This window comes from Scyliorhinus torazame, chromosome 18 (assembly GCF_047496885.1).
Source record: "Scyliorhinus torazame isolate Kashiwa2021f chromosome 18, sScyTor2.1, whole genome shotgun sequence".
Classification (NCBI taxonomy): Eukaryota; Metazoa; Chordata; class Chondrichthyes; order Carcharhiniformes; family Scyliorhinidae; genus Scyliorhinus; species Scyliorhinus torazame.
The window spans coordinates 20,662,238-20,689,900 of NC_092724.1; the positions used below are offsets into that span (position 1 = coordinate 20,662,238).

Genomic DNA, 27,663 nt, shown 5'->3' on the forward strand with positions numbered 1-27,663 from the left:
GATGTCCACGGGCACTTCACCTTCCAAGAAGACTTTCAGATCTTCGACCATGCCAGGCTGAACCCCACTGCTCCACAGGCTGGCAGTAAGGGATCACCAGCCCTCGGCTGCCTCCTTTGATCTTCACGGCTTCTTTCCTGTCCACTTTGCTTCTCCCTTTGCAGATCTTTCCTTAACTTGCGAGCTTTTTTTTTTAAAACTTAGAACACCCAATTCATTTTTTTCCAATTAAGGGGCAATTTAGCGTGGCCAATCCACCTAGCCTGCACATCTTTTGGGTTGTGGGGGCGAAACCCACGCAGGCACGGGGGAGAGTGTGCAAACTCCACACGGACGGTGACCCAGAGCCGGGATCGAACCTGGGACCTCGGAGCCGTGAGGCAGCAGGGCTAACCCACTGCGCCACCGTGCTGCCCAACTTGCGAGCTTTCTTTAACTTTATCTTTACCTCTGGAGGCTCTGGGATCATTCTCCTCTCCCCATTGCTGTCTCCCACTCAGTGGGTCACGTCCTCTGTAACGGTGCTCCTGCTCTGCTCACCTGACCTGAACTTTAATGGTGTTAGCGCACGATAAGTCTTGACTGCTGCGCCGTTCCCCAGACCAAGGACCGTCAAATCCGTACCGGGTGGGCACCGCAGAGGTTGGATTGCTTTATTGGCGCCTCTTTTCACATTCCGATTTGATGTGGTGAAGTTTCCGTTGTTCTTTGTTATTTTTGGGCAGTGCCCCTACCAGGAGCGGCCGCTTTTAATTTGGCCCTGAGTTAATTTCTGTTATTCTATTAAGTTAATTGGACCCTAAAATAAACCAAGGAAACAACAAATGGCAAACTGCACATCTGCCAGTCTGTTCCCAGTCAGCCTCAGTGAGAGAGGCTGCAGCCTGCTGGGGAATGTCGATCCACAGCAACGGCAAGTTACCAGTATCTTCCTCTGAAACGGGGAGACTGGGGCTGTCCAGGGAGAGTTGGGGGTGTCTGGGGAGAGTCGGGGATGCCCAGGGAGAGTCGGGGGTGTCTGGGGAGAGTCGAGTCTGTCCGGGGAGAATTGGGGATGTCCGGGGAGAGTCAGGGTTGTCTGGGGAGATCGGGAATGCCCACGGAGAGTTTAGCCTATCCGGGGAGAGCTGAGGCTGTCTGGGGAGAGTTGAGGCTGTCTGGGGAGTGTCGAGCCTGTCCGGGAGAGTCAGGGTTGTCTAGGAAGAGTCGAGCCTGTCCGAGGTGAGCCGAGGCTGTCCGGAGAGAGTCGAGCCTGTCTGGGGAGAATCAAGGTTGTCTGGGAAGAGTCAGGGTTATCTGGAGGAAGTCACAGGATGATCTCCCATGAGTAGGGGAGATTGGGAAGGAAACGAGAATCCTTTTTAGTGAAAGTCACATTGAATATGCCAGAGATTTATTCAACAATTTAAGGTCTTGTGAGCAGACAATTCTAACTGCACAATCCTTATGTTCATGCAACACGTGTTCGGGCAGCACGGTAGCATTGTGGATAGCACAATTGCTTCACAGCTCCAGGGTCCCAGGTTCGATTCCGGCTTGGGTCACTGCCTGTGCGGAGTCTGCACATCCTCCCCGTGTGTGCGTGGGTTTCCTCCGGGTGCTCCGGTTTCTTCCCACAGTCCAAAGATGTGCAGGTTAGGTGGATTGGCCATGATAAATTGCCCTTAGTGTCCATAATTGCCCTTAGTGTTGGGTGGGGTAACTGGGTTATGGGGATAGGGTAGAGGTGTTGACCTTGGGTAGGGTGCTCTTTCCAAGAGCCGGTGCAGACTCGATGGGCTGAATGGCCTCCTTCTGCACTGTAAATTCTATGATAATCTATGATGATTGATGTCCGCAGTGAACGCCATGTCCTCCGGCTCCTCCTAATAGACCTTCGTAGGAAAATTGTCAGGTCAAGCAGGCAAATCTTACTGGCTGAGCCGTTTGATTGGTGTTTTTATTGCCAAACTCATCCACAGGAATAGGCCATTCGGCCCACCTGGTCCACGCCGGTGTTTACACTGCACACGGGCCTCCTCCTTCATCTCACCCCAGCAGCCTATCCTGCTGTTCCTTTCTCCCTCGTGTGTTTATCAGCTCCCACTGAAACGTATCGATACGATTCACCTCAGCCACTGGCTGAGCTCCACGTTCTCATCCCACTCCGGGTTGTGTGGCTTTGTGTCCTGGCGGGTTGCCCAAAAATATCGATGATCTAAAATTTTAATTAGTCTCTTCTGCCCTTCGATAACTGGCTTGAAGGTTTTGAAGTGAATCTCCAGCATCGGTAGAGACAACAAAAGACGACTTTGAAGACGGCAGGACAAGTCGATCAGGCTGTTACAAAGCATCATTGGCTTTATAAATAAAGAAGCCCGGAGGTTATGCTAACCCTTCATTGGTTAGGCCGCATCTGGATTATTGTGTTCATTTATGGGCATCAAACGTTAGTACGAGGGAGAGATTTCACCAGAATGGTGCTGGGGATGAGGGGATTCAGTATGTGGAGAGTCTGGCATCGTTCTCTTCAGGTTGATTAAATCAAGGGGAATGGGGATAGGGTTGGAAGAAGGAGTTGAAGTATAGGTTCCCCCATGGAGGAGCAGCCATGGGGGCTCGTATGGTCTACTCTCGCCCCTTTTTCGTAACTTATTCTACTTGGAACAAGGAATGTTAAGGGGAGGTTTATATTCACAATATCAATATCTTTGTAACACGGTGGGACGGCAGTGGTTCAAAAAGAAGGCCCATCCGCACCTTCTCAAGGGCAACTGAGGGGAAGGGCAATAATTGTTGGTCTTGTCAGAAATATTTAAAGAAACTAACTGACTGTACTAAATCTTCAGCATTATTGCCAAGAATATAACAACATTTAAAAAAAATTAACACAGAGACAAATCATTTTTATTGGATTCCCAAATCTTCCGCATTTATTCTCGGCGAAGGTTCAATAATTGGATGATAAGTGCAGAATGTACGCAGTTTGAAAATGTTATTAATAATATAGCACAGGGTCGCTTCCCCTACCGCTCCCATCCCGTTTACATTTGGAATTCTGCTGCTGTTTTTGGAGTAGGTCATCTGGAAATTTCTAAAACGCGTTTATGGCCTGGATTTTTATCACGACAGACAGTCCCTCCGTGTGGCACAAAAGGCAGAAGAGGTCCGAATCCGAAAGTCCCCCCCCGCAACAGGGAACCTGCCATTTTCATAGGGGCGGGATTGGGCACGGGTTGGGATTCGGGCATGCACCTTTCACAGAGGAAGCTGCCATTGAAATCAGCAGCTGCACCCACTTGGGTGATTTTGCTGTGAGAGGTGTCTGAAATTTGAGGTGCGCAGATTAGGAGCAGGTCGGAACTGTGTGGGTCCATTTGGATAGCCAAGGTGCTATTTTGGAGAGGTAAAGTATCCCTTTGGATATGGCCCGGGACACTTTTGGTGGAGGCTTTGGGAGAGGTCATGTACCTCCTCAAAAAGCCTAAAATTAGGCATGAATGTGCGTAAAAAGTGCATAAACCCATTGGAACTGTGAAACCTTGTGGAACTGTCAAAAACAACTGTCAAGATGAACTGTCAAAGGGATCTGTCAAGCTGTCAGAGCATTTAGAACTCTTAACTCGCCGAAAAAAGCTGTTAGGGGCATGAAAACAAAATGTTTGCTTGATATTTCACTGTGTCTGTTGACATACTCCGTACGGTTTCCTTACTGCATTAGTGCTGCAGAACTGATTTCTCAGCTGCCCATTATCACAGGAGGCTGCCTCCCATTTCAGTTTGATTGACAGCTTCAAGTGGTTATGGAGTTTTAGAAGCGGTAATGTGAATTCCAATGCTTGTTTTTACTTGAGATTGTGCAAAATGTTTGTAGCTATAAAGGCATAATGTAGTTGAAGGAATGCAAATGTAGTAAATTGGTTTTATGAATGAGAGCTTTTTCAAATATAGGACACGATCTACCGGCTGTGTCCTGCCTGAACGTGGGCATGATGTGGCCGGTGGATGCCGGGAGAGACCTCTTCTGGGTTTTAGCTGGTTCGCTTCACCATTTTGGGCGGGATCAGTATTTGGTAAAACTGCATATTAGAGTGAGTAGCTAGTCTCACTTTAAACTGCAGCTGGCCTGATCTACCCGAGGTGTTGGGATCTAACCCCTTTGCCTCGGAGACCTTAGGTGAGCGGTGTTCAGTACTCTGCCTCACAAAGGGGGACCAGGCGGAACAGCACTGGAGGGTGTTTCGCAGGGGATCAGATGCCTAGGTGTTTGGCCTCTGGGCAGGGTGGCACACTTGCAGTGCTGGTGCCACCTGGGCACCTTGACACTGCCAAGGGCACTGCCAGGCAGGCAGAGGTGCTTTCAGGGTACTAGGCTGGCAGTGCCAAACTGGCATTATGCACATGCCAGGGATCGGGCCTGAGGTTGCCCTGTCTGTGCGAGGTAGGGTGCACGGGGGGAGGGGGGGGTGAGAGAGGACGGGGGGGGGGTCCCCTTATAGACGAGTTGAGCTTTTGGGGGGTCTTTCTCGGCAGTGTGAGTGGCAAAAAGACCCGGCTAAACGTGCTCAACACGGAACCCTGTTGCAATTTGGTTAGATCTGTAATAAGTCTGTAATAGACATTTGGAATTTTATTATCTTTAATCTGAGCACGGCTCTTGATGTCTACCCACGGTGAATATAGGGTGAGTAGACATGGTAGGTGTAAGGGCAAAGGGTAATGGGTGTGGGGCGGGGGGGATAATCACAGATTGACATAAGTTGGCATGAAGTTGGTCAAAGGATTATACAAGGCCATTGGGTATGGTCAGAAGGGCGTAGGTTGGCAAGAAGGGTATCAGCAACTTTGGGGTGTGCATAGATGGCATGAAGGATATGAGAGGCCTTGGGGTGGTCAGAGGGCGTGAGGTGGCATGGAGAGTGTGTGCGGACTGGACCACTGTTTTCTGTTTTTCTGTTTTAAACTTCCCCACATTGCTGGATCACTGTGCCAGCCTGGCCTCGGCTACTGTTCAGGGGTTGCCTGGCCCGACTCCCAGGGAACACTGCCATCCCAGATCGGAAATCTGACATTCATTGAGATATTTTTAGAGGTCGGGTTCACAGACCCAGAAATTCACCCAACTCCGCGCACCCTACACGCAGCCAAAACTCATGCTTGTCTTAAATCCCACCCGCATGAGATGAGAAGAAAGGGAGCTAGTTTCTGAGGTTTCCTGTTCTGTAAATTTCTGCACTCAAACCCCTCCCCTGTCACCTGGCCCCTCCTCCCAACATTTTCCTGTTTTGTTTTGGATTTGACCAAAAAATGTAAACTTATTTTGGTTTTGATCAAAACTTCCTGTTTAGGCCTGACGGTCATTTCCTGTTATGGTGGCGAACTTCCTCTTTCTGTCAGAAATGCCAAATGTTCAGATGTTCGGTCAACTCCAAATCCACAAATACATATTTTAAAGGATTGGATGTTTAGGGGCTGACGAGAAGAGGTACAATTGAAATGACTTTGTCAAAGGCGGCGTTACTGTGTCAGTGCCTCAGTGAAAGTGCAATCTAATTCCCCACTCTGCTCATCCCCCTAATCCTGCAAATCTCTCCTTTCGAGTATGTATGCAGTTCTCTGGTGAAAGTTACTATTGAATTCCACTGGCCTAGAGGCAGTACATTCCAGATCATAACAACTGTTACAATTTCTCCTCATCTCCTTCTCTACTTCTTTTTGTCAATTGCTGTAAATCTCTTATTATTGACCCCCCCTAAGCAGGTGCAACTGATTTCTTGGGATGTACTCGATCAAAACCCACCATACGCATCCAAATGCAATCTTAATTTTGTTTGGATTTCATTCCAAACTGTTCAGATATGCTGTTCTTCCAGTTCAAACACTCGTTCACCTCTCTTGGTAGTCTCTCCTTTTCCTCCTGTGGCCTTTCTTGCCTCGGGTAACCTCTCCCTCTGTCCCTAATCTCGGAGTTGTTCAGTCTCCTGAGCCACTGTCACTCGCCGGGCGGGCGTCAATCATAGCCGAAGCTGCTTTAATTTTCCTGTTTCTTCCCACTTGCAGTGGGAAACCTTCAGGAAGGAGAGGGTGCAAAAGGCTGGAGAGTTTTTCATCTCACGGGATCCCTGCTCACGTTAATCCCCCCCCCCCCCCTCTCTCCCTCTCCCCCCATGCTCCCCGCACCACCCCAGCCGTTCTATTGGGTTGTCGCATCGAAATGAATTGGTCAATGTTTCACTCATCTTGTTGTTGTAATTTTCACCTCATTTATGCCCAACTTGAATTGTTGACCTGCCCGTAGTTACTGGGGGAAGGAGGAATGGCGGGGGCAAATTTAAGGATAGTGGAACAATATGTGAAAGCTTTGCAGAATTCTTCTTCGGGACAACTTTAATCTGATTGGAGAGTAAGAAAATGGATGGAATTAGGTATGATACTGCTTTAGACTCTCAAACTCCCCCAATTCCACTCTCTACTAAACTCAATCGACAGTGATATTTAACAGGACGCTCCACCTGATGCTATGGGTGTCCCACCATGTTTCAGGCCGTGACCGCATTTGTGCTTTTGCCCTTTACTTGTCTGGTTATTCTGGGCTGGATGAGATTTCTCTTACTCTATGAGTGACTTGGAGGTAAGTCCCGATTAATTTTTCTTGAAACTATTTATTTAGAGCTATTTACATACAAGACCTCATGGTCAGTACAGTGTTCTCTGGACACAGGTTGCTCTCTGTCTTGCTCCCTTGGAACCTCTTGGTCACATCATCATTCATTTAAGGAGGAGGTAGATATTTAATGGGTTGAATGGTTATGCCGGACAGGCAGGAAAGTGGAGTTAAGGCCGAGAGGAGATCAGCCATGATCATGTTGAATGGCGGAGTGAGCTTGAGGAGTTGAATTGCATATTCCTGCTCTTTGTTCTTAAGTCCTTAACATCATTGTCTAATTAACATAACCATTACTCTACACGCTGAGTGAGTTAGATTAAAATCCCCCCCGCCCTTATTCATCCAAATGTATATTATTTTGTTTTTTTGGTCAGTTGTTTATCAATCCCAATTCCAGCGGAGGTACGTCCGCCAAATCAGAATGGATACAAAATGAGATTTCCCTACGTGGATTCCCCTCTAAACTCTGCTCCATGGAACAGGCAGAGGAAGAACAGAAGGTGGTCAGGTGGTTGAGGCTATTCCCTGACACATTGGAATCCATTGACCAGGACCCCATCTCTGAGGATGTGCTCGCACAAGGGACAAAAGGAGAAGCTCGGTGAGGATGCCAAGGACAACGTTTTAATGGCTCCAAGGCACATTTGTGCTTTCTTAATACGGGAGACCAATGGGTCGAGTCGTTGGACCAACAGGTCTTTCTCCTGCCTGACCAGCAATGTGGCACAATCGACTGTCGGTCACTGCCGCCTCACTGAGCTCACTTGCAAACATTTAAAGACAACACCTGTAAGTACAAAAACTTCGTGCAGTCGGATATTCATCAGTGCCATGGGTGTGCCTGCTGCTCCTTCCAACATGCTCCCTCAGGGACAGCGGGACGAATGTTGGGCATGTGAATCGGACTGAGAGGGGGATTCAAAAGAGGAGAATTCAGATCAATCCAGGCCACAGCTCCAAGGAGGCTCAGATATTGACTGTGTTTAATTGGGGGTCTCTGCTTATTGTACACCTGCGCTTTGGGCAGATTACCAGTGAGGTATCAGACCTGGGCGAATTAAGTTACTATTTTCTCCTCAAGCGTCTTGTGAGAATAAGTATCGTCCTGCCCTCCCCTAATCTGAGAGTTACCTCAATGGACAGACTCACTCTACAAGTGCAGGCCTCGCTCTCAGGCCCTTGGCTTCTCAGTCACTCAGGGGCATTTAGTTTGTGATTAGCTAAGACCACCAAACTTTCAATTCAATAGAAATACAAGTTACACAAAGTTCAGCCTGGAAGAAGGCCAATCGCCCTCTGTGTTAGTCCTAACTCTGCCTCAGATCCTTCTGCTCAATTCCCATTTCCTCATAACCTTTAATATATTTTGTATTCACGGTTAAACCTGGAAATAACATGTGCGTCATTGATACCTTGTTTAGATTAAGGAGCAATGTGGTTTTGAGCATGTTGGAGACATTAATGGTGCTCAGTTACGACACACTTACACCCCAAATTAACGAGTGTCAAGAGTTTATTATTGATGCCGACTGTGATTGAACGATGGCCCACTACCTGGTTACTTTGCACGTGTACATTTCCTGCTTTGATCTCCACACATGAACGTTCTTTGTTGACCTTAGCTTATGTGAAGCCACGTAGAGGGGCACATTTCACAAGTCTCTGTGCTGCTAGTGAGACCAGGCACACAGTGTAGCAGTGAAACACATGGGCGCAGAATAGTGGGCAGCATATACGTGTCCAGTAGTCCATAATTCAGGGCCCAACTGTTTAGCCTTTCAATCGAGGGACAGCGGGATGAGTGCTGGCTATGTAAAATGGACCGGGATCGGTATTCAATAGAGTTTGATGTGTAAAAAGGCCCTAGGGTAGGGGGGGGTGGGGGGGTGGGGGGGAGGGGGGGAGGGGGGGGGGGGGGGACCTGGATGTAATAAGATTTTGGTGAGGAGACTTGCTGGGATTTAGAATTGGAAATTTAAGGCTGGCACAGTCTATGTCAAAGATTATCCCTTTCACCCATTACTCCGCCAATGTACGAGGAAGTATATTGGAAATTAGCCCCATCAGGCCTGTAGGAACCATTTTGGAATTAGTATGGATGTACCACGGACCATCTCATCGGGTGGTTTCTGTTTCCCTCCCTGCCGCAAGATGGTGGCTCCCATTTCCCTCCACCCCCACCTCCAACCCACTGTTGTTTCTATGAATTCAATTTGAAATTTTCAACTTTGACTTCACTCTTGGATTCGATTGCGAGACAAGAACATGTTGGCACATCTGGAGAACATACTTTCTTACAGGGCAGGGCAGCCGCATTGGATGAGCAGGGTAGGAGGGGCATGGTGAGGGCACAGGCATACCTGTCCGATTGGTTCCTACTGCCACACACAAGCTCCTAATCATCGTACCCCACTCCCCATGCAAAAGGAACAGTAAGATTATAAAATCAAACACAACTTACTTCTGGCCTCTGCATTGAGTTAGCGAAACAGAACAGAAAAAAAAGGACAAAAACACATCACAGGATTAATACGACAAGACGCAGGGATAAAGGAACATACGACAATTAACAATAATCCAGCCACTCTCACATGAATCTTCTCAGCCCCTGACTTTGAAGCTTCTTAACCAACAGCCCAAGAGGAGGTCAGGTTTTGGACAGTGGGCGAAGGAGGCACGTGCCAGATTGGAGCTTGTTTTAGGTGCCTTGGTTTTGGGGGGCTGTACAAGTGCCAAGGGTTTGACTGAAATGCGAAGGACTAGCATTCAAAGCGTTCCCAATACACCCCTCCCTGACTCAGATTCATCCCGCTCCTCTCTCAAGGATTCTTGCTGCTAGGGTACAGATTCCATGGTGATCAGCTGACCTCCTGTGTCAGGGTAAGAGAGGGCAATTGTGTCACCTCTACTGTCGTCCCAGCTGAGTCATCAATTCATAGCATTCCTAAAAGATTCTACAGAACACTACTGATATTGGTATCCTTCCATTTAACAAAATGCAATGTACTAGTGGCAACAACACAGAAAGCCAGGGCAATCATTACACTGACATTTTGTCCAGAACCTCTCTGGCCACAGCACTATTCAGGTTGATTCACTCATCACCATGGCTCAGATTCATACCTCCGAATTAGTTGTTCAAGTCCTACTCGGGAGATACAAACACGCCATGGGCGGCATGGTGGCACAGTGGTTAGCACTGCTGCCTCACAGCACCAGTGACCTGGGTTCAATTCCGGCCTGGGGTGACTGTCTGTGTGGAGTGGAGTTTGCACTTTCTCCCCATGTCTGCGTGGGTTTCCTCCGGGTGCTCCAGTTTCCACCTACTGCCCAAAGGTTAGGTTGATTGGCCATGCTAAATTGCCCCTTAGTGTCCAAAGATATGTAGATTAGATGGGGTTACGGGGATAGGGCCGGCCTAGTGGGCTAGGTTAGGAGCTCTTTCAGAGGGTCAGTGCAGACTCGATGGGCTGAATGGCCTCCTTCTGCTCTGTAGGAATTCTATGATAGTCCAGTCTGACACTCCCAGTGCACTACTGAGGGAGGGCTGTGCTGTCAGAGGTGCTTTTGAATGAGACGTTAAATTGAGGCCTATCTGCTCTCTTAGATGGATGTTAAAGATTCCAAGCCATGATTTGGAAGAAGCGAAGGTGGCTTGGGACAAAATTTATTCTTCAAACATCATCACTAAAACAAAGTGGGAACTTGGCTGAAAACTGGCTGCCACACTCCCTACATTACAACTGTACTTCAAACAGTGCCTCATTCACTGGAAAACACTGGGACATCCTGAGGCAGTGAATAGTGCCACAGATATGCAAGTTCTTTTAATCTTGGTTTTCTTGAATATTAAGTGTGACTCGAGTTATTATAACATTTGACATCACTGTTTTGAAAGTTAACATCAAAGTTATCGATAATACACTGATCACAAAGAAATGGCACTAAATCAGAATTAGAGAATATTGGATTGAACGTGGGGAGGTGGCGGCGTAGCGGTATTGTCACTGGACTAGTAAACCAGAGCCCCAGGTCCCAATCCCGCCACTGCAGATGGTGAAATTTGTATTAAATAAAAATCTGGAATTAAAAGTCTAATTATGACCATGAAACCATTGTCGATTATCGTAAAAACCCACCTGGTTCACTAATGTCCTTTAGGGAAGGAAATCTGCCATCCTTACCTGGTCTGGCCTACATGTGACTACAGACCCACAGCAATGTGGTTGACTTGTAAATGCTCCCTCAAGGGCAATGAGGGATGGGCAATGAATGCTGGCACAGCCTGCGATGCCCCACGTGAACAAATATAAAAAAACACCATTGGTTCCTGGCAGTGGCCTTGACCCCAGGTATCCTTAGCACACCGTATCTAATGATGACTAGCAACAGAATAAAGGAACCTATATTTCCTTCTTAGCAATTTGGAAGTGCTCGCTCCCTGGTGGTTACTTTTGGTTACTGGAGACATTAGGGGTGTCAATGTGCAGACATCTCCTTGCATTTGGTTAGTTCACAGTTTGCTTTTTCTCACGACAGAGTGACTGACCCTCAACCCAAGAAGCCCTCAGTTCTTGAGGCGGTGGCCATTTGCACCTCGCAACCCAGTTGCTTTACTCCTCTGTAAAAAGAGATGTCGAGTCATGCTGGGATGGGTCCCTGACTGCTGGGCCTGGGCATTTCCCAGCAGAGCTCACAGTGAAGCACATGTACAACTCCACACCTCTCTTATCAGCGACGAGGAGCGGTTAGTCATTCACTCATTTCCAGCGATGTCACCTCAAGCGGAATTGCCAGTTCGCCTTGGCCATATTTCAGGAGGTTCGCCACATGACCTCCAACCACCCCGCGTCCTGAACTCTCGCTATTAGCTATTTGGTCTGTCTATCCTCACCACAATCCTGCCTTCCCACAACCAATTGGACAAAGAACAGAGACGGGGTTGGATGAATCTTGACGGTTGGTCAAATTTTCCGCATTTTCAATATTGTTCTAAATAATGACACTGTTCAAAAGAGAAGGGACACAACATTATCATTTTTCTCCCAGGGCTTTGCTCGCTGTAGTGTCCTGAAAGCCAATCACTAGTTCCTGGAGACTCCAGGGGAATTCGGGGGGGTTGACAACCCTAACACCACAAGGTCCAGTTGCAGTTGATGGTATTTATCATTGAGAGTCATTCAGGAGATTTAAAAAAACTCAAATCAGGTTTATTGGGCAAAAAGGTGAAGGCCGGAGCCTCTTGGTTACATTTTTATACTGTAAACAAAAAACAAATGGAAAAAAAATTCATGTGATACCACGTGAATATCATGTGAAAGAGGCTTTGGGCGGGATTCTCCCCTACCCGGCGGGGCGGGGGTTTCCGGCGTAATGGAGTGGCGGGAACCACTCTGGCGTCGGGCCGCCCCTTTAGTCTCCGCACCTTTAGGGGCCAAGCCCTCACCTTGAGGGGATAGGCCCGCGCCGGAGTGGTTTACGCTCCGCCGGCTGGCGGGAAAGGCCTTTGGCGCCACGCCAGCCTGGGCCGGAAGGTCTTCGCCGGACGACGCATACGCGGGAGCGTCAGCGGCTGCTAACGTCATCCCCGCACATGCACAGGGGAGGGGGTCTCCGCCATAGTGAAGACCATGGCGAAGGCGGAAGAAAAAGAGTGCCCCCACGGCACAGGCCCGCCCGCGGATCGGTGGGCCCCGATCGCGGGCCAGGCCACCGTGGGGGCACCCCCCCGGCACAGATCGCCCCGCGCCCCCCCCCAGGACCCCGGAGCCTGCCCGTGCCGCCTTGTCCCGCCATTCAAAAGGTGGTTTAATCCACGCTGGCGGGGCAGGCATTCCAGCAGCGGGCCGGAGAATCGGCGGGGGTGGGCCCGCCGACCGGCGTGGTGTTATTCCCGCCCCCGCCGAATCTCTGGTGGCGGAGACTTCGGGACACGGCGGGGGCGGGATTCACGCCAGCCCCCGGCGATTCTCCGACCCAGCGTGGGGTCGGAGAATCCCGCCCAACATGTTGCTACTGTATCAGAGCAGTGATACAATGGAACAGAGGAAGAGATAACTTAAAATAAATGGCAGGATATTTTGGCTGGTAACCTGATTCCTCAATCAGCTTCAATTAATAAGTTTCATGACTTTGAAATCATTTTATGTAAAGTATTTCACTGGGATAAAACCGTGTTTAAATTTAATTTAATTTAAATATTTAACATTAATCTGATAGTGGGCCCATAGGACAACGTCTTCTGCAGATAATGTATAGGTTTAATATTAACATCCCTAATCCCATTAATATGGGAGTTTCATTGATCACTGAGCATTTTAGTGAGTGGTTCATTTCTCCAACGTGAGTTTGACATGGTCTTGTGGGTGGAGTTGGGTCCCAAAGGCATGAACTGGTGGTTGGAATGTTCTACATCAATTGCCTCGAGGAGCTCCCAGTGGAGCCTGTGCTTCAGTTGATGAGGTTGATGCAGGAAACTGTTCCCTGGCTTTAATCACAAGATTGTATGCACTGGAGTCACATTAGCTTTGAGCTCTCCGACACTGTGCTTTAACATGTGTCGGCTACTCCACTCCATTCCATTCCCATGTCCCATTGCACTGGCACTCAAAGAACTGTTGAATTTTAAGCAATTAGTAACATAATTATGCATTGTTCTAGTCTTTTGAATGTCAACCTAGTGGGAATTTGCTTGAAATTGCTTTACATCTTCTCACTTCAGATTATTAACTAGAGGACATTGCAATTGGCTCAGTTTGAGCTGGATTCAACAGGTTCGGTAGTTAGTGTCTAACACACTGCCCCAGAACCAGTCTCCTCTCAGGAAAACTGGCAATGGTCTGTGATAATAGCACAAAGTTCCATCTCAGCGTGGCGCAATCTTGATTAATTAAGCGGTTAACTAATCCCAGGGGATGGGTTCACACGAATTGCACTTTGCGTCAATATTTCTGTCTCAAAATCCTTTCCGATAACAAAAGCCAGAGATGTCATTCCGCATGTTCAAACTGCCCAACGAGCTGATGATTTTGAGAAAGATTAGAAGGAGCTGGGATGGAAACAAGGTATGAAACGCAATGCATGGGATGTCAGGAGAATGTGGGTGAACAAGATAAAGATCGGACTGAAGAATTAACTGAAGAAGCAGAGTTAATCTCTTCATGATAATGTGCTGCCCAGGGTTATTCCGAATGTTAACCGTACACAATTTCAAATCCTTCCCAACTTACTTGGGACATTCGTTTTGAGCTCCTAATGCTCGTTTATCGAGCTACTGTACGATATACGTATATCAACATTTCATACGATGGGATCGATAATCATACACAATGAGAGAAATTGCAAAAAGCTGGAATGTTACATTATACAGGGTAATAAAAGCTATTATTATAGATATGTATTTGCATTATGAGCTCAAATGCTCATTTGGTAATAGTCGGAGTTCGAGGGCTGCAATTTCAAGCTTCCCGGAGGGTTTGAGGCCACAATCTAACTTGATACTCCAGACAGAGTGCTACAATGTCAGAAGTGCTGTCCTTTACAAGAGACTTCTTCCAGCCTCACAATGCCCCGAGATCTCTGTGCTCCTGCAATTCTTTTTCTATCTTAGTCAATCCCTCGGGAGTCGAGGATGACTTACTTCCACAATAAAACGGGAGCTCCCAGGAGACTGAGAATTCCAATGTGTGACCTACAGTCTGTGTCCCAGGTGGGGCAGATGGTGGTCGGAGTAGCCAGTGGGTGGGTGCCCGGGGGGGGGGGGGGGGGGGGGGGGGTGCACGTGGCTTTTTCACTGTCGACACTTGGCTTTAGTTGGTTCTTGGAGATGAAGCTCTGGGTGCTTTTCCTCCACTTCGGCCGCTCTTGGGCCAGGTGTCAGTGGGGGTGTTACGCTTTGTCAAGGAGGCTTTGAGGGTGTCCTTGAAGCATGTCCTCTGCCCTCCTGGGGCTCACTTGCTTTATCAGAACTCCGCGTAGATCGCTTGTCTCGGGACTCAGGCATGCGGGCGATGTGGCCCGCCCAGTGGAGCTGATCGTGCTCCGACGCTGGGGATATTGGCCTGAGTGAGAACGCTGATGTTGGCGTGCCTACCCTGCCAATGGATTGGCAGGGTCATGTGGAGGCAGCGCTGGTGGTACTTCTCCAGGGTTTTGAGGTGCTGTCCATAGCCCTATGGGCGAGTGGATATCCCCACGTCTCTTTAAGCCATGAGTTTGGTGCTGGTCTGAGATCCTGGTCTTCAAACACGCTCTACCCCAGGTGACCAAAGGCAGAGTTGATACACCGAAAGCAGTGTGGATCCTGTTGATTTCCGACATTCTGGGTGGCAAGGGCAGGTTGGTAAAGGACCTTCGGCTTGTTGATGTTTAGTGTGAGGCCCATGCTGTTTTATACGCTGTGTGACGGTGTTGACGACGGTTTGGAGCTCAGCCTCCGAGTGTGCACAGGTGCAAGCATCACCTGCATTCTGCAGTTCAAGGACAGAGGATGGGATGACCTCGGATTTGACCTGCAGTTGGCGGAGGTTGAACAGATTGCCATTTGTTCTGAAGTTTAGCTGGACTCGAGCGGGGAGCTTGCCGAGGGTGAGATTGAGCATTGCAGCAAGGAAGGTCGAGGAGGTCAGTGAGGTGGCGCAGGCTTGTTTAACTCCAGTCCGAACATGAATTGTGTGGGTGTTGCATCCATCGGTCAGGATCACGGCTTGTATGTCACCATGGAGCAGGCAGAAGATGGCGAAAAACTTTTGGGGGCCACGAAACGGAGGGTGTCCTTGAAACACCCTGGAAAGTCATAACCCGCACGGGACTTGCTCCCCACGAGCCTCGCCGAATAAGGGATCCCCCATTAAAGGGGGTGGGGAACCATAAACCATGTATAACTATTTTCTGTATAATGTCGGTACTGACAGGAGAGTCCCGGCTGGGATCGTTCTTGCTGTGTGAATAATAGTTATTGCAATAAAACTTTATTTCCTTTTAAAAACTCTGTGGTCTACAAAAAGAATGTTCCATAATCCCTTGTGGTTGAAAGCGTCGAAGGTTTTTGTGAGGTAAATGAAGGCCACGTACAAGGGTTGGTGCATGTCTCTTGTAGGTGCCCCTTAGTGGGCAGAGTCTGCATTGCGACTCTGGGAGGAGCGTATCAGCCACAGGGAGATGGTGATTAAGGAGGATTATGGCGATGATCTTTCCTGTGGCCAACAGCAGGGAAACTCCTCTGTAGTTACTGCAGTCGGACTGCTCACCTGTCTTGAAGATTGTCATGATTGCAGCATCTCGGAGATCTACTGGCAAGGTCTTCTCCCTCCAGGTGAGGTAAATGAGGTCATGTATTCAAGCCAATTGTGCTTCTCTGCCATGTTTTAGAGCTTTGGCGGGGATTCCATCTGCTCCTGATGCCTCGTTGTTCCCTGGCTGTCGGATGGGCCATTCGACCTGGTTGAGGTTGTGCTGAGATGGTGGCGGGTAGCATGCTGAGGGATGGAGTCGAGGACACTCACATTGAAGACAGAGTCTCTTAAACCTTTGATGTACTCCTTCCAGCGTGCGCGGAGGCCTCCCTGTTCTTGATGAACATCTCTTGTTCTTGGCCAGCAGTGGGATGCCATAACGTCATAGAGAGTAATGCAGTCAGAGTTTTACAGCATGGAAAGAGGCCCTTTGGCCCATCGCATCCGTGCTGGGCACACTGGGTCCACTGCTCTCCTCCTGCTGTGCTCCACACTGGGTGCACTGCTCCACACTGGGTGCACTGCTCCACACTGGGTTCACTGCTCCACACTGGGTTCACTGCTCCACACTGGGTTCACTGCTCTCCTCCTGCTGTGCTCCAGACTGGGTGCACTGCTCCACACTGGGTTCACTGCTCCCCACTGGGTGCACTGCTCCACACTGGGTTTACTGCTCCACACTGGGTCCACTGCTCTCCTCCTGCTGTGCTCCACACTGGGTTCACTGCTCCACACTGGGTTCACTGCTCCACACTGGGTTCACTGCTCCACACTGGGTTCACTGCTCTCCTCCTGCTCTGCTCCACACTGGGTTCACAGCTGCACACTGGGTTCACTGCACCACGCTGGGTTCACTGCTCCACGCTGGGTTCACTGCTCCACGCTGGGTGCACTGCTCCACGCTGGGTTCACTGCTCCACGCTGGGTTCACTGCTCCACGCTGGGTTCACTGCTCCACGCTGGGTGCACTGCTCCACGCTGGGTGCACTGCTCCACGCTGGGTTCACTGCTCCACGCTGGGTTCACTGCTCCACGCTGGGTGCACTGCTCCACGCTGGGTGCACTGCTCCACGCTGGGTGCACTGCTCCACGCTGGGTGCACAGCTCCACGCTGGGTCCACTGCTCCACGCTGGGTCCACTGCTCCACGCTGGGTCCACTGCTCCACGCTGGGTCCACTGCTCCACGCTGGGTCCACTGCTCCACGCTGGGTCCACTGCTCCACGCTGGGTCCACTGCTCCACGCTGGGTCCACTGCTCCACGCTGGGTCCACTGCTCCACGCTGGGTCCACTGCTCCACGCTGGGTCCACTGCTCCACGCTGGGTCCACTGCTCCACGCTGGGTCCACTGCTCCACGCTGGGTCCACTGCTCCACGCTGGGTCCACTGCTCCACGCTGGGTCCACTGCTCCACGCTGGGTCCACTGCTCCACGCTGGGTCCACTGCTCCACGCTGGGTCCACTGCTCCACGCTGGGTCCACTGCTCCACGCTGGGTTCACTGCTCCACGCTGTGTTCACTGCTCCACACTGTGTTCACTGCTCCACACTGTGTTCACTGCTCCACACTGGGTTCACTGCTCCACACTGGGTTCACTGCTCCACACTGGGTTCACTGCTCCACGCTGTGTTCACTGCTGCACGCTGGGTTCACTGCTTCACGCTGGGTTCACTGCTCCACGCTGGGTTCACTGCTCCACACTGGGTTCACTGCTCCACACTGGGTTCACTGCTCCACACTGGGTTCACTGCTTCACACTGGGTTCACTGCTCCACACTGGGTGCACTGCTCCACACTGGGTGCACTGCTCCACACTGGGTGCACTGCTCCACACTGGGTGCACTGCTCCACACTGGGTGCACTGCTCCACACTGGGTGCACTGCTCCACACTGGGTGCACTGCTCCACACTGGGTGCACTGCTCCACACTGGGTGCACTGCTCCACACTGGGTGCACTGCTCCACACTGGGTCCACTGCTCCACACTGGGTCCACTGCTCCACACTGGGTCCACTGCTCCACACTGGGTCCACTGCTCCACACTGGGTTCACTGCTCCACACTGGGTTCACTGCTCCACACTGGGTTCACTGCTCCACACTGGGTTCACTGCTCCACACTGGGTTCACTGCTCCACACTGGGTTCACTGCTCCACACTGGGTTCACTGCTCCACACTGGGTTCACTGCTCCACACTGGGTTCACTGCTCCACACTGGGTTCACTGCTCCACACTGGGTTCACTGCTCCACACTGGGTTCACTGCTCCACACTGGGTTCACTGCTCCACACTGGGTTCACTGCTCCACACTGGGTTCACTGCTCCACACTGGGTTCACTGCTCCACACTGTGTCCACTGCTCCACACTGTGTCCACTGCTTCACACTGCGTTCACTGCTCTTCTGCCCACACTGGGTTCATACACCGACCTGATGTGGAAATATATTGGCCATTCCTTCACTGCCCCTGGGTCAATACTTGGAACTCACTCTCGAACATCACTCTGGGTGTACCTACACCACACGGACTGCAGCGGTTCAAGAAGGCAGCTCACCACCACTTTCTCAAGGGCAATTAGGGATGGCCAATAAATGCTGGCCTAGCCAGCTATGCCCACCTAATATGAAAGAGTAAAAAGCTTGCCTCAATGATGGCTGGAGCAAAGATGCGAGAGATTTCCAACCTGCGGCTCCTCCTCAATCTCCCAGCCCCAATGTTCTCTCTACTGTACAGAGAACCATGGCCTATTCCCCCCTCCCACCCCCAGCAAGCCCAAAGTGCTCTCTCACTGTGCCTATCATAGCCCACCCTCCCTCCTCACCCCGCACCCCTCCTCTCCCCTTCCCACTACTCCTCCTTACCCTTCCTCTTTCTCCCCCTCCTCCCCTACCCTCCTTCACTCCCCTGCTTCCCTCCACCTTCTCCACTCTCCCTCAACCCCTCCTCCTTCTCCTCTGCTCTCCTCCTCCTTCTCCCCCTCCCTCCTCCTCCCCCTCCTTCTTCCTCCCTCCCCCCCCCCCCCCCGGCTTTCTTCCCCTTCCTGCTCCTCATACCCCCTCCTCCTTCCCTCCACCCCTCCTCCCTCCACAACTGCTGCTTGGTTTCTGCCCAACAAGCAGATGTTCACCTAACAGGGGAGCCGGGGGGGGGGGGGGGGGGGGTTCTCTGCCATTTCCAGCCTCCCTCACACCATCTCTCTCTCTCTCTCCCCCTCCCCCCATGCACCCCTTGTGGTAAACCACTGTCACACCTGTATTAGGGGATGTAAGGTAGGACCTGTACTACAGGTTCGCCGGTAGCCCCTGCCTGCTGGCTCCGCCCAGTAGGATGAGTATAAATATGCGTGTCCTCTATTCAGCAGCTATTTCGCCAGCTGCTGTGGGAGGCCACACACCTTACTGCAATAAAGCCACAGTTGTATCCAACCTGAGTCTTTGTACAATTGATCGTGCATCACCCCTGTAAGTATTAGGGCTGTAATGCCTTTGACCTTCATTGTGAAACACTCTTCCTGCGCCCACTGGCAATTCAAGCCCCTTAGAGCAGCATTCAAGCTAGTGTGCTTACACAGACACAGCGAGTGCTCAGGATTCGATGTGCTGGCTAATCCTCATTCAATCTGGCCACTCGGGAAACTTGAAATCTGAAGGATTATAGAAATGCTTTCCAATAAATGGACAGAGACATGGACAGACTGAGAGACGAAGCGATGTACACAATATATACACAGATCAGATACAGGGACATGATGGAGTTTGAACATCTGCCCTTGCTTTCATCAGCGTAGAAAGGCAAGACAACATTTTTTTTTTTAATGTGTTGAATCAGAGAGCAGAGCAGTGAGAAGAATAACATTGTACTGTCGAGATGGGTGAATTGCGCAGGTGAGTCAATGGAATGTTGGGGAGGCAGGAAATGAAGATCAGTCACATACGAAAGAGATTTTCAATTTTAATTCAGGGCTAGGAGTTACCCTGCCCACTGTAGGGAATGTAGAACTGGGCTAACGGATACCCAACGATGATAGGAATTGTCGAATGCTATCAGACTAACGGGTGGACAGTGGGGATGCAATAGAATTTCTCGACCGTTAAATTTCCAAAATGCCCATTCACCAGTCGGGTGTAATTACACACAGTTATCACAGATTCTGGGACCTCCTAAAAACTGCACAACTGACTGAAGCAGTGATGCTAGTGAGAGGTGGGGTTCTAGAAAACATTCGCAAAAATAGCACGAGGAAAGCCTGCGGAGGGAACCTCGGAGGCCATCTACTCACTGATGAATAGCTTGTAGAAATTTCCGTTGGTGTTTGCGTACTTTGGCGTGGTCAATCTTCTTCACCAGTTTGGTGTGTTTATAAATCAGCCACGTTTCCCTGAGTACATTAGCAGCAGTGTTTTTTACCTGAAAGAAATGAACTGGAGATCAGCGACTAGTGTTGGAAGATGGAATCCTTGTCAAGCAAGTTACCCTCGTGCTTTTTTGGCACGGCACTATATGGCCAATTTGTTCAGAGGTGTGGACCCTTTAGATTTTTTTTTGGCATGGCGAATCAAAGCGGCCAACTTGTGCCTGAGATTTTGAGTTGCTCTGTAGCCAGCCAGCACAGAGGGAACATTGGCTGCATGTTCCACTTATTCAATCAAACTTTCTCCAATACGGAACATAGAACATACAGTGCAGGAGGAGGCCATTAGGCCCATCGAGTCTGCACCGACCCACTTAAGCCCTCACTTCCACCCTATCCCCGTAACCCAATAACCCCTCCTAACCTTTTTTGGACACCTTTTAAGGGCAATTTAGCATGGCCACCTAACCTGCACGTCTTTGGACTATGGGAGGAAACCGGAGCACCCGGAGAAAGCCCACGCAGACACGGGGAGAACGTGCAGACTCCGCACAGACAGTGACCCAGCGGGCAATCGAACCTGGGACTCTGGCGCTGTGAAGTCACAATGCTAACCACTCTGCTACTGTGCTGCCCTGAGGAAGCGCTATGCTCGGATGAAGCATCAATCCGAGGCCTTCCCAGCCCTCTCTGGTGCATGGAATGCAGAGCAGAGCAGGGGAGTTATCCCTGGTAACTTGGATCAACATTTCTCCCTCAGTGGAACATACTATCTGGCCACTATCACATTGCCCTGTGTGGGATCTTGCTGTGTACAAATTGGCTGCGACATCTCCTGCATTACACTTAAAGAATTTCACTGGTTATGACAAGATTGGAATTCCCGAGGATGCAGCAAGGTGGTTTTTAATTGCAAATTCCATTGACCCTTGGGAATCAAGGAGGGAAAGGTGGTGGGCGTTCCGACGAGCTCTCACCCGCTTCGTTAGCTGCGTGTCCATCATGAAGTTGTGCACGTGCTTCTCAGCTTTGGTAAGTTCTAGTTTCCGAGCGACCACAGCGACCACCAGTGCTGTGCACCCAGCTCCCTTCAAAAGAATCAAAATTACAATACACAAATATACAAGTAAACAAGCATATTCCCCACTCCGAATTAGAATCGTCAACACTCCTATGCTGTCTTGGGAGTCTCCAGAATCTAGAGGTTAATCTCGCAAAGAGGAAAACAGGAGGAAGATCACACTGGAAGACAGAATTTAGAAATAGCCTTTAATTATTTGTTTATTGGATTTACTTTAAGGCAATTTTGCCTACATTAAAACATTGACTATATTTCAAAGAGGTATTTAATTGGCTGTAAGGAACTATTAGATGTCCCAAGGACCTGAAAGGTGCTATAGGTCTTCCTTTCTTTAGAATCATTGGCCGTTTGACCGACAGTCAAAAAATGCCTAGTTTACTGGTTAAAGGAGAGTTAATTGAGACGGGAACCCATCACATCTCGAGGTGGCAAGGAGGCGGATGAGGAGTTTGGTTGGCCATGGGATTGAGCCAAGGTTGAGAAAGGAGATATACTGGAGGTGGAAGGAGGTGAATTTGAGGCTAAATTGCATGTTCAGGCCGAACAAGTTGCCAATTCTGTCAGTGATCCGGAGGAACACAGGAAGAGGGTGTAGGAAGGAAGATGGGATCAGGGACTGGGATATAGAGGTCTGGGGGAACCCAATCAGGGTGAACACTGACACAAGCTGCAACATTTTAATGAAGGTGTGGTCTCTATAAAATTAATGCTTGCATCATGTTTTTTAAGTCATATTTATGTTTAGTGGCTACCTAACGTTTAGCATGTAGAGCGCAGAATTTATGTTAACAAGAAAAAAATTAATAGACGACTAGATGTTTCTTCATAGGTCAAGTCCGTCTACACACCTTTTCCCTCAATCCCACCTTCCCAGTATACCCCCTAATCCCACTTTCCCAGCATACCCCGTAATACCACCATACCCCGTAATCCCACCTTCCCATCATACCCCGTAATCCCACCTTCCCATCATACCCCGTAATCCCACCTTCCCAGCATACCCCGTAATCCCACTTTCCCAGCATACCCCGTAATCCCACCATACCCCGTAATCCCACCTTCCCATCATACCCCGTAATCCCACCTTCCCACCATACCCCGTAATCCCACCTTCCCAGCATACCCCGTAATCCCACCTTCCCATCATACCACGTAATCCCACCTTCCCAGCATACCCCGTAATCCCACTTTCCCATCATACCCCGTAATCCCACCTTCCCATTATACCCCGTAATCCCACCTTCCCAGCATACCCCGTAATCCCACCTTCCCACCATACCCCGTAATCCCACCTTCCCAGCATACCCCGTAATCCCACTTTCCCATCATACCCCGTAATCCCATCTTCCCATCATACCCCGTAATCCCACCTTCCCACCATACCCCGTAATCCCACTTTCCCATCATACCCCGTAATCCCATCTTCCCATCATACCCCGTAATCCCACTTTCCCATCATACCCCGTAATCCCACCTTCCCAGCATACCCCGTAATCCCACTTTCCCATCATACCCCGTAATCCCATCTTCCCATCATACCCCGTAATCCCACCTTCCCAGCATACCCCGTAATCCCACCTTCCCAGCATACCCCGTAATCCCACCTTCCCATCATACCCCGTAATCCCACCTTCTCCCCAGTGCCACCTTCTCGTTGTTCATGGTAAATTTACCATTTAATCTTACCATAATCCCTGTGAGCAGGCAGACTCCTTTCCCACAGTATGTATGAGGTACCATATCGCCGTATCCAATCGACAGAAACGTAATTGAAATTAGCCACATCGCTCCCAAAAAGTTGCTGGTGACTTCCTGTTTATCATGATATCTGTTTGGGTTCAGAACAGACGGCCGTTAGGAACATTCCAGGGCAGTATCTGAGGAACCAGATCAAAGCCGGTGTGCCCTTTCCTCCACTGACTCGAAGAGAAGAGTTGAGGCTGTCAGTGCAGCACCCCAAGGGTGAATAGCCCACAGTGCAGTACAGCAAAACAAGGTAAAATGGGAAACAGCGGTTCAGGGAACAGAGGAACAGGAGGAGGCCATTCAGCCCTTTGAATCGGTTCCACCATTCATGGCTGCTCTGCATTTGAACACCATGTACCCGCCTTGGTTATGTAACCCTTTATCCCCCTTATCCACCACAAACTTATCAAGCTCAGTTTAGACATCTTCAACTGACCCCGAGTCTCAACAACTTTTTGTGGGAGACAGTTCCAGATTCCGCTCCCTTTTGTGTGAGAAAGTGCTTTCGGACATCACCCTATGGAACTGATTTAATGGTTTAAGGTTTTGCCCTCTTGTTTTGCCCTTCTCCAGACCAGAGGAAATAGTTTCAATCTATTGACCCGATCAAATCCTTTAATCTTAAACACCCACCATTAGATCACCGTTGGATCTTTTAAACCTGAGGGAATACAGGCCTAGACTATGCGATCTGTGTTTATAATTTAATCCTTTTATAATGCTGTATCCCAGTGTTACACAGAGACAGCCCTGTCCCCACCAGTACTGTACCCCAGTGTTATACAGTGACAGACCCGTCCCCACCAGTACTGTACCCCAGTGTTATACAGTGACAGACCCATCCCCACCAGTACTGTACCCCAGTGTTATACAGAGACAGCCCTGTCCCCACCAGTACTGTACCCCAGTGTTATACAGTGACAGACCCGTCCCCACCAGGACTGTACCCCAGTGTTATACAGTGACAGACCCGTCCCCGCCATTACTGTACTCCAGTGTTATACAGAGACAGCCCTGTCCCCACCAGTACTGTACCCCAGTGTTATACAGTGACAGACCCGTCCCCACCAGTACTGTACCCCAGTGTTATACAGTGACAGACCTGTCCCCACCCGTACTGTACCCCAGTGTTATACAGTGACAGACCTGTCCCCACCAGTACTGTACCCCAGTGTTATACAGTGACAGACCCGTCCCCGCCATTACTGTACTCCAGTGTTATACAGAGACAGCCCTGTCCCCACCAGTACTGTACCCCAGTGTTATACAGTGACAGCCCTGTCCCCACCAGTACTGTACCCCAGTGTTATACAGTGACAGCCCGTCCCCACCAGTACTGTACCCCAGTGTTATACAGTGACAGACCCGTCCCCACCAGTACTGTACCCCAGTGTTATACAGTGACAGACCCATCCCCACCAGTACTGTACCCCAGTGTTATACAGTGACAGACCCATCCCCACCAGTACTGTACCCCAGTGTTATACAGTGACAGACCCATCCCCACCAGTACTGTACCCCAGTGTTATACAGTGACAGACCCATCCCCACCAGTACTGTACCCCAGTGTTCTTCAGTGACAGACCCGTCCCCACCAGTACTGTACCCCAGTGTTATACAGTGACAGATCCATCCCCACCAATACTGTACCCAGTGTTATACAGAGACAGCTCTGTCCCCACCAGTACTGTACCCCAGTGTTATACAGTGACAGACCCATCCCCACCAGTACTGTACCCCAGTGTTATACAGTGACAGATCCGCCCCCACCAGTACTGTACCCCAGTGTTATTCAGATTTTTGGATAACTGGGGCTCTTTCTGGGGAAGGTGGGACCTCTACAGACAGGATGGTCTACATCTGAACCTGAGGGGCACAAATATCCTGGGGGGGAGATTTGTTAGTGCTCTTTGGGGGGGTTTAAACTAATGCAGCAGGGGCATGGGAACCTGGATTGTAGTTTTAGGGTAAGGGAGAATGAGAGTATAGAGGTCAGGAGCACAGATTTGACGTCGCAGGAGGGGGCCAGCGTTCAGGTAGGTGGTTTGAAGTGTGTCTACTTCAATGCCAGGAGTATACGAAACAAGGTAGGGGAACTGGCAGCGTGGGTTGGTACCTGGGACTTCGATGTTGTGGCCATTTCGGAGACATGGATAGAGCAGGGACAGGAATGGATGTTGCAGGTTCCGGGGTTTAGGTGTTTTAGTAAGCTCAGAGAAGGAGGCAAAAGAGGGGGAGGTGTGGCGCTGCTAGTCAAGAGCGGTATTACGGTGGCGGAGAGGATGCTAGATGGGGACTCTTCTTCCGAGGTAGTATTGGCTGAAGTTAGAAACAGGAAAGGAGAGGTCACCCTGTTGGGAGTTTTTTATAGGCCTCCTAATAGTTCTAGGGATGTAGAGGAAAGGATGGCGAAGATGATTCTGGATATGAGCGAAAGTAACAGGGTAGTTATTATGGGAGACTTTAACTTTCCAAATATTGACTGGAAAATATATAGTTCGAGTACAATAGATGGGTCGTTTTTTGTACAGTGTGTGCAGGAGGGTTTCCTGAAACAATATGTTGACAGGCCAACAAGAGGCGAGGCCACGTTGGATTTGGTTTTGGGTAATGAACCAGGCCAGGTGTTGGATTTGGAGGTAGGAGAGCACTTTGGGGACAGTGACCACAATTCGGTGACGTTTACGTTAATGATGGAAAGGGATAAGTATACACCGCAGGGCAAGAGTTATAGCTGGGGGAAGGGCAATTATGATGCCATTAGACGTGACTTGGGGGGGATAAGGTGGAGAAGTAGGCTGCAAGTGTTGGGCACACTGGATAAGTGGGGCTTGTTCAAGGATCAGCTACTGCGTGTTCTTGATAAGTATGTACCGGTCAGACAGGGAGGAAGGCGTCGAGCGAGGGAACCGTGGTTTACCAAGGAAGTGGAATCTCTTGTTAAGAGGAAGAAGAAGGCCTATGTGAAGATGAAGTGTGAAGTTTCGGTTGGGGCGATGGATAGTTACAAGGTAGCGAGGAAGGATCTAAAGAGAGAGCTAAGACGAGCAAGGAGGGGACATGAGAAGTATTTGGCAGGAAGGATCAAGGAAAACCCAAAAGCTTTCTATAGGTATGTCAGGAATAAGCGAATGACTAGGGAAAGAGTAGGACCAGTCAAGGACAGGGATGGGAAATTGTGTGTGGAGTCTGAAGAGATAGGCGAGATACTAAATGAATATTTTTCGTCAGTATTCACTCAGGAAAAAGATAATGTTGTGGAGGAGAATGCTGAGCCCCAGACTAATAGAATAGATGGCATTGAGGTACGTAGGGAAGAGGTGTTGGCAATTCTGGACAGGCTGAAAATAGATAAGTCCCCGGGACCTGATGGGATTTATCCTAGGATTCTATGGGAGGCCAGGGAAGAGATTGCTGGACCTTTGGCTTTGATTTTTATGTCATCATTGGCTACAGGAATAGTGCCAGAGGACTGGAGGACAGCAAATGTGGTCCCTTTGTTCAAAAAGGGGAGCAGAGACAACCCCGGCAACTATAGACCGGTGAGCCTCACGTCTGTAGTGGGTAAAGTCTTGGAGGGGATTATAAGGGACAAGATTTATAATCATCTAGATAGGAATAATATGATCAGGGATAGTCAGCATGGCTTTGTGAAGGGTAGGTCATGCCTCACAAACCTTATTGAGTTCTTTGAGAAGGTGACTGAACAGGTAGACGAGGGTAGAGCAGTTGATGTGGTGTATATGGATTTCAGCAAAGCGTTTGATAAGGTTCCCCACGGTAGGCTATTGCAAAAAATACGGAGGCTGGGGATTGAGGGTGATTTAGAGATGTGGATCAGAAATTGGCTAGCTGAAAGAAGACAGAGGGTGGTGGTTGATGGGAAATGTTCAGAATGGAGTACAGTCACAAGTGGAGTACCACAAGGATCTGTTCTGGGGCCGTTGCTGTTTGTCATTTTTATCAATGACCTAGAGGAAGGCGCAGAAGGGTGGGTGAGTAAATTTGCAGACGATACTAAAGTCGGTGGTGTTGTCGATAGTGTGGAAGGATGTAGCAGGTTACAGAGGGATATAGATAAGCTGCAGAGCTGGGCTGAGAGGTGGCAAATGGAGTTTAATGTAGAGAAGTGTGAGGTGATTCACTTTGGAATGAATAACAGGAATGCGGAATATTTGGCTAATGGTAAAGTTCTTGAAAGTGTGGATGAGCAGAGGGATCTAGGTGTCCATGTACATAGATCCCTGAAAGTTGCCACCCAGGTTGATAGGGTTGTGAAGAAGGCCTATGGAGTGTTGGCCTTTATTGGTAGAGGGATTGAGTTCCGGAGTCGGGAGGTCATGTTGCAGCTGTACAGAACTCTGGTCCGGCCGCATTTGGAGTATTGCGTACAGTTCTGGTCACCGCATTATAGGAAGGACGTGGAGGCTTTGGAGCGGGTGCAGAGGAGATTTACCAGGATGTTGCCTGGTATGGAGGGAAAATCTTATGAGGAAAGGCTGACGGACTTGAGGTTGTTTTCGTTGGAGAGAAGAAAGTTAAGAGGAGACTTAATAGAGGCATACAAAATGATCAGGGGGTTGGATAGGGTGGACAGTGAGAGCCTT

At 49.6% G+C, this 27,663-nt stretch overlaps 2 protein-coding genes across 6 annotated transcripts in view; both read right to left on the reverse strand.

Annotated features, from left to right (window-relative positions):
• The window catches only part of LOC140395019 (3',5'-cyclic-AMP phosphodiesterase 4C-like), a 762,139-nt gene that overhangs the window by 111,467 nt on the left and 623,009 nt on the right, over nucleotides 1–27,663 (reverse strand). The gene's annotated exons all lie outside the window — the stretch shown is intronic.
• Nucleotides 20,154–27,663, reverse strand: part of LOC140395020 (small conductance calcium-activated potassium channel protein 2-like) — a 188,122-nt gene continuing 180,612 nt past the window's right edge. For both annotated transcript variants that reach the window (XM_072482339.1, XM_072482341.1), the window contains 3 exons: nucleotides 22,997–23,138; nucleotides 21,207–21,317; nucleotides 20,154–20,285 (listed from right to left, as the gene is read on the reverse strand). In XM_072482339.1, coding sequence (XP_072338440.1) covers nucleotides 20,154–20,285; nucleotides 21,207–21,317; nucleotides 22,997–23,138 — 385 coding nt within the window. The remainder of the gene's footprint in view (nucleotides 20,286–21,206; nucleotides 21,318–22,996; nucleotides 23,139–27,663) is intronic.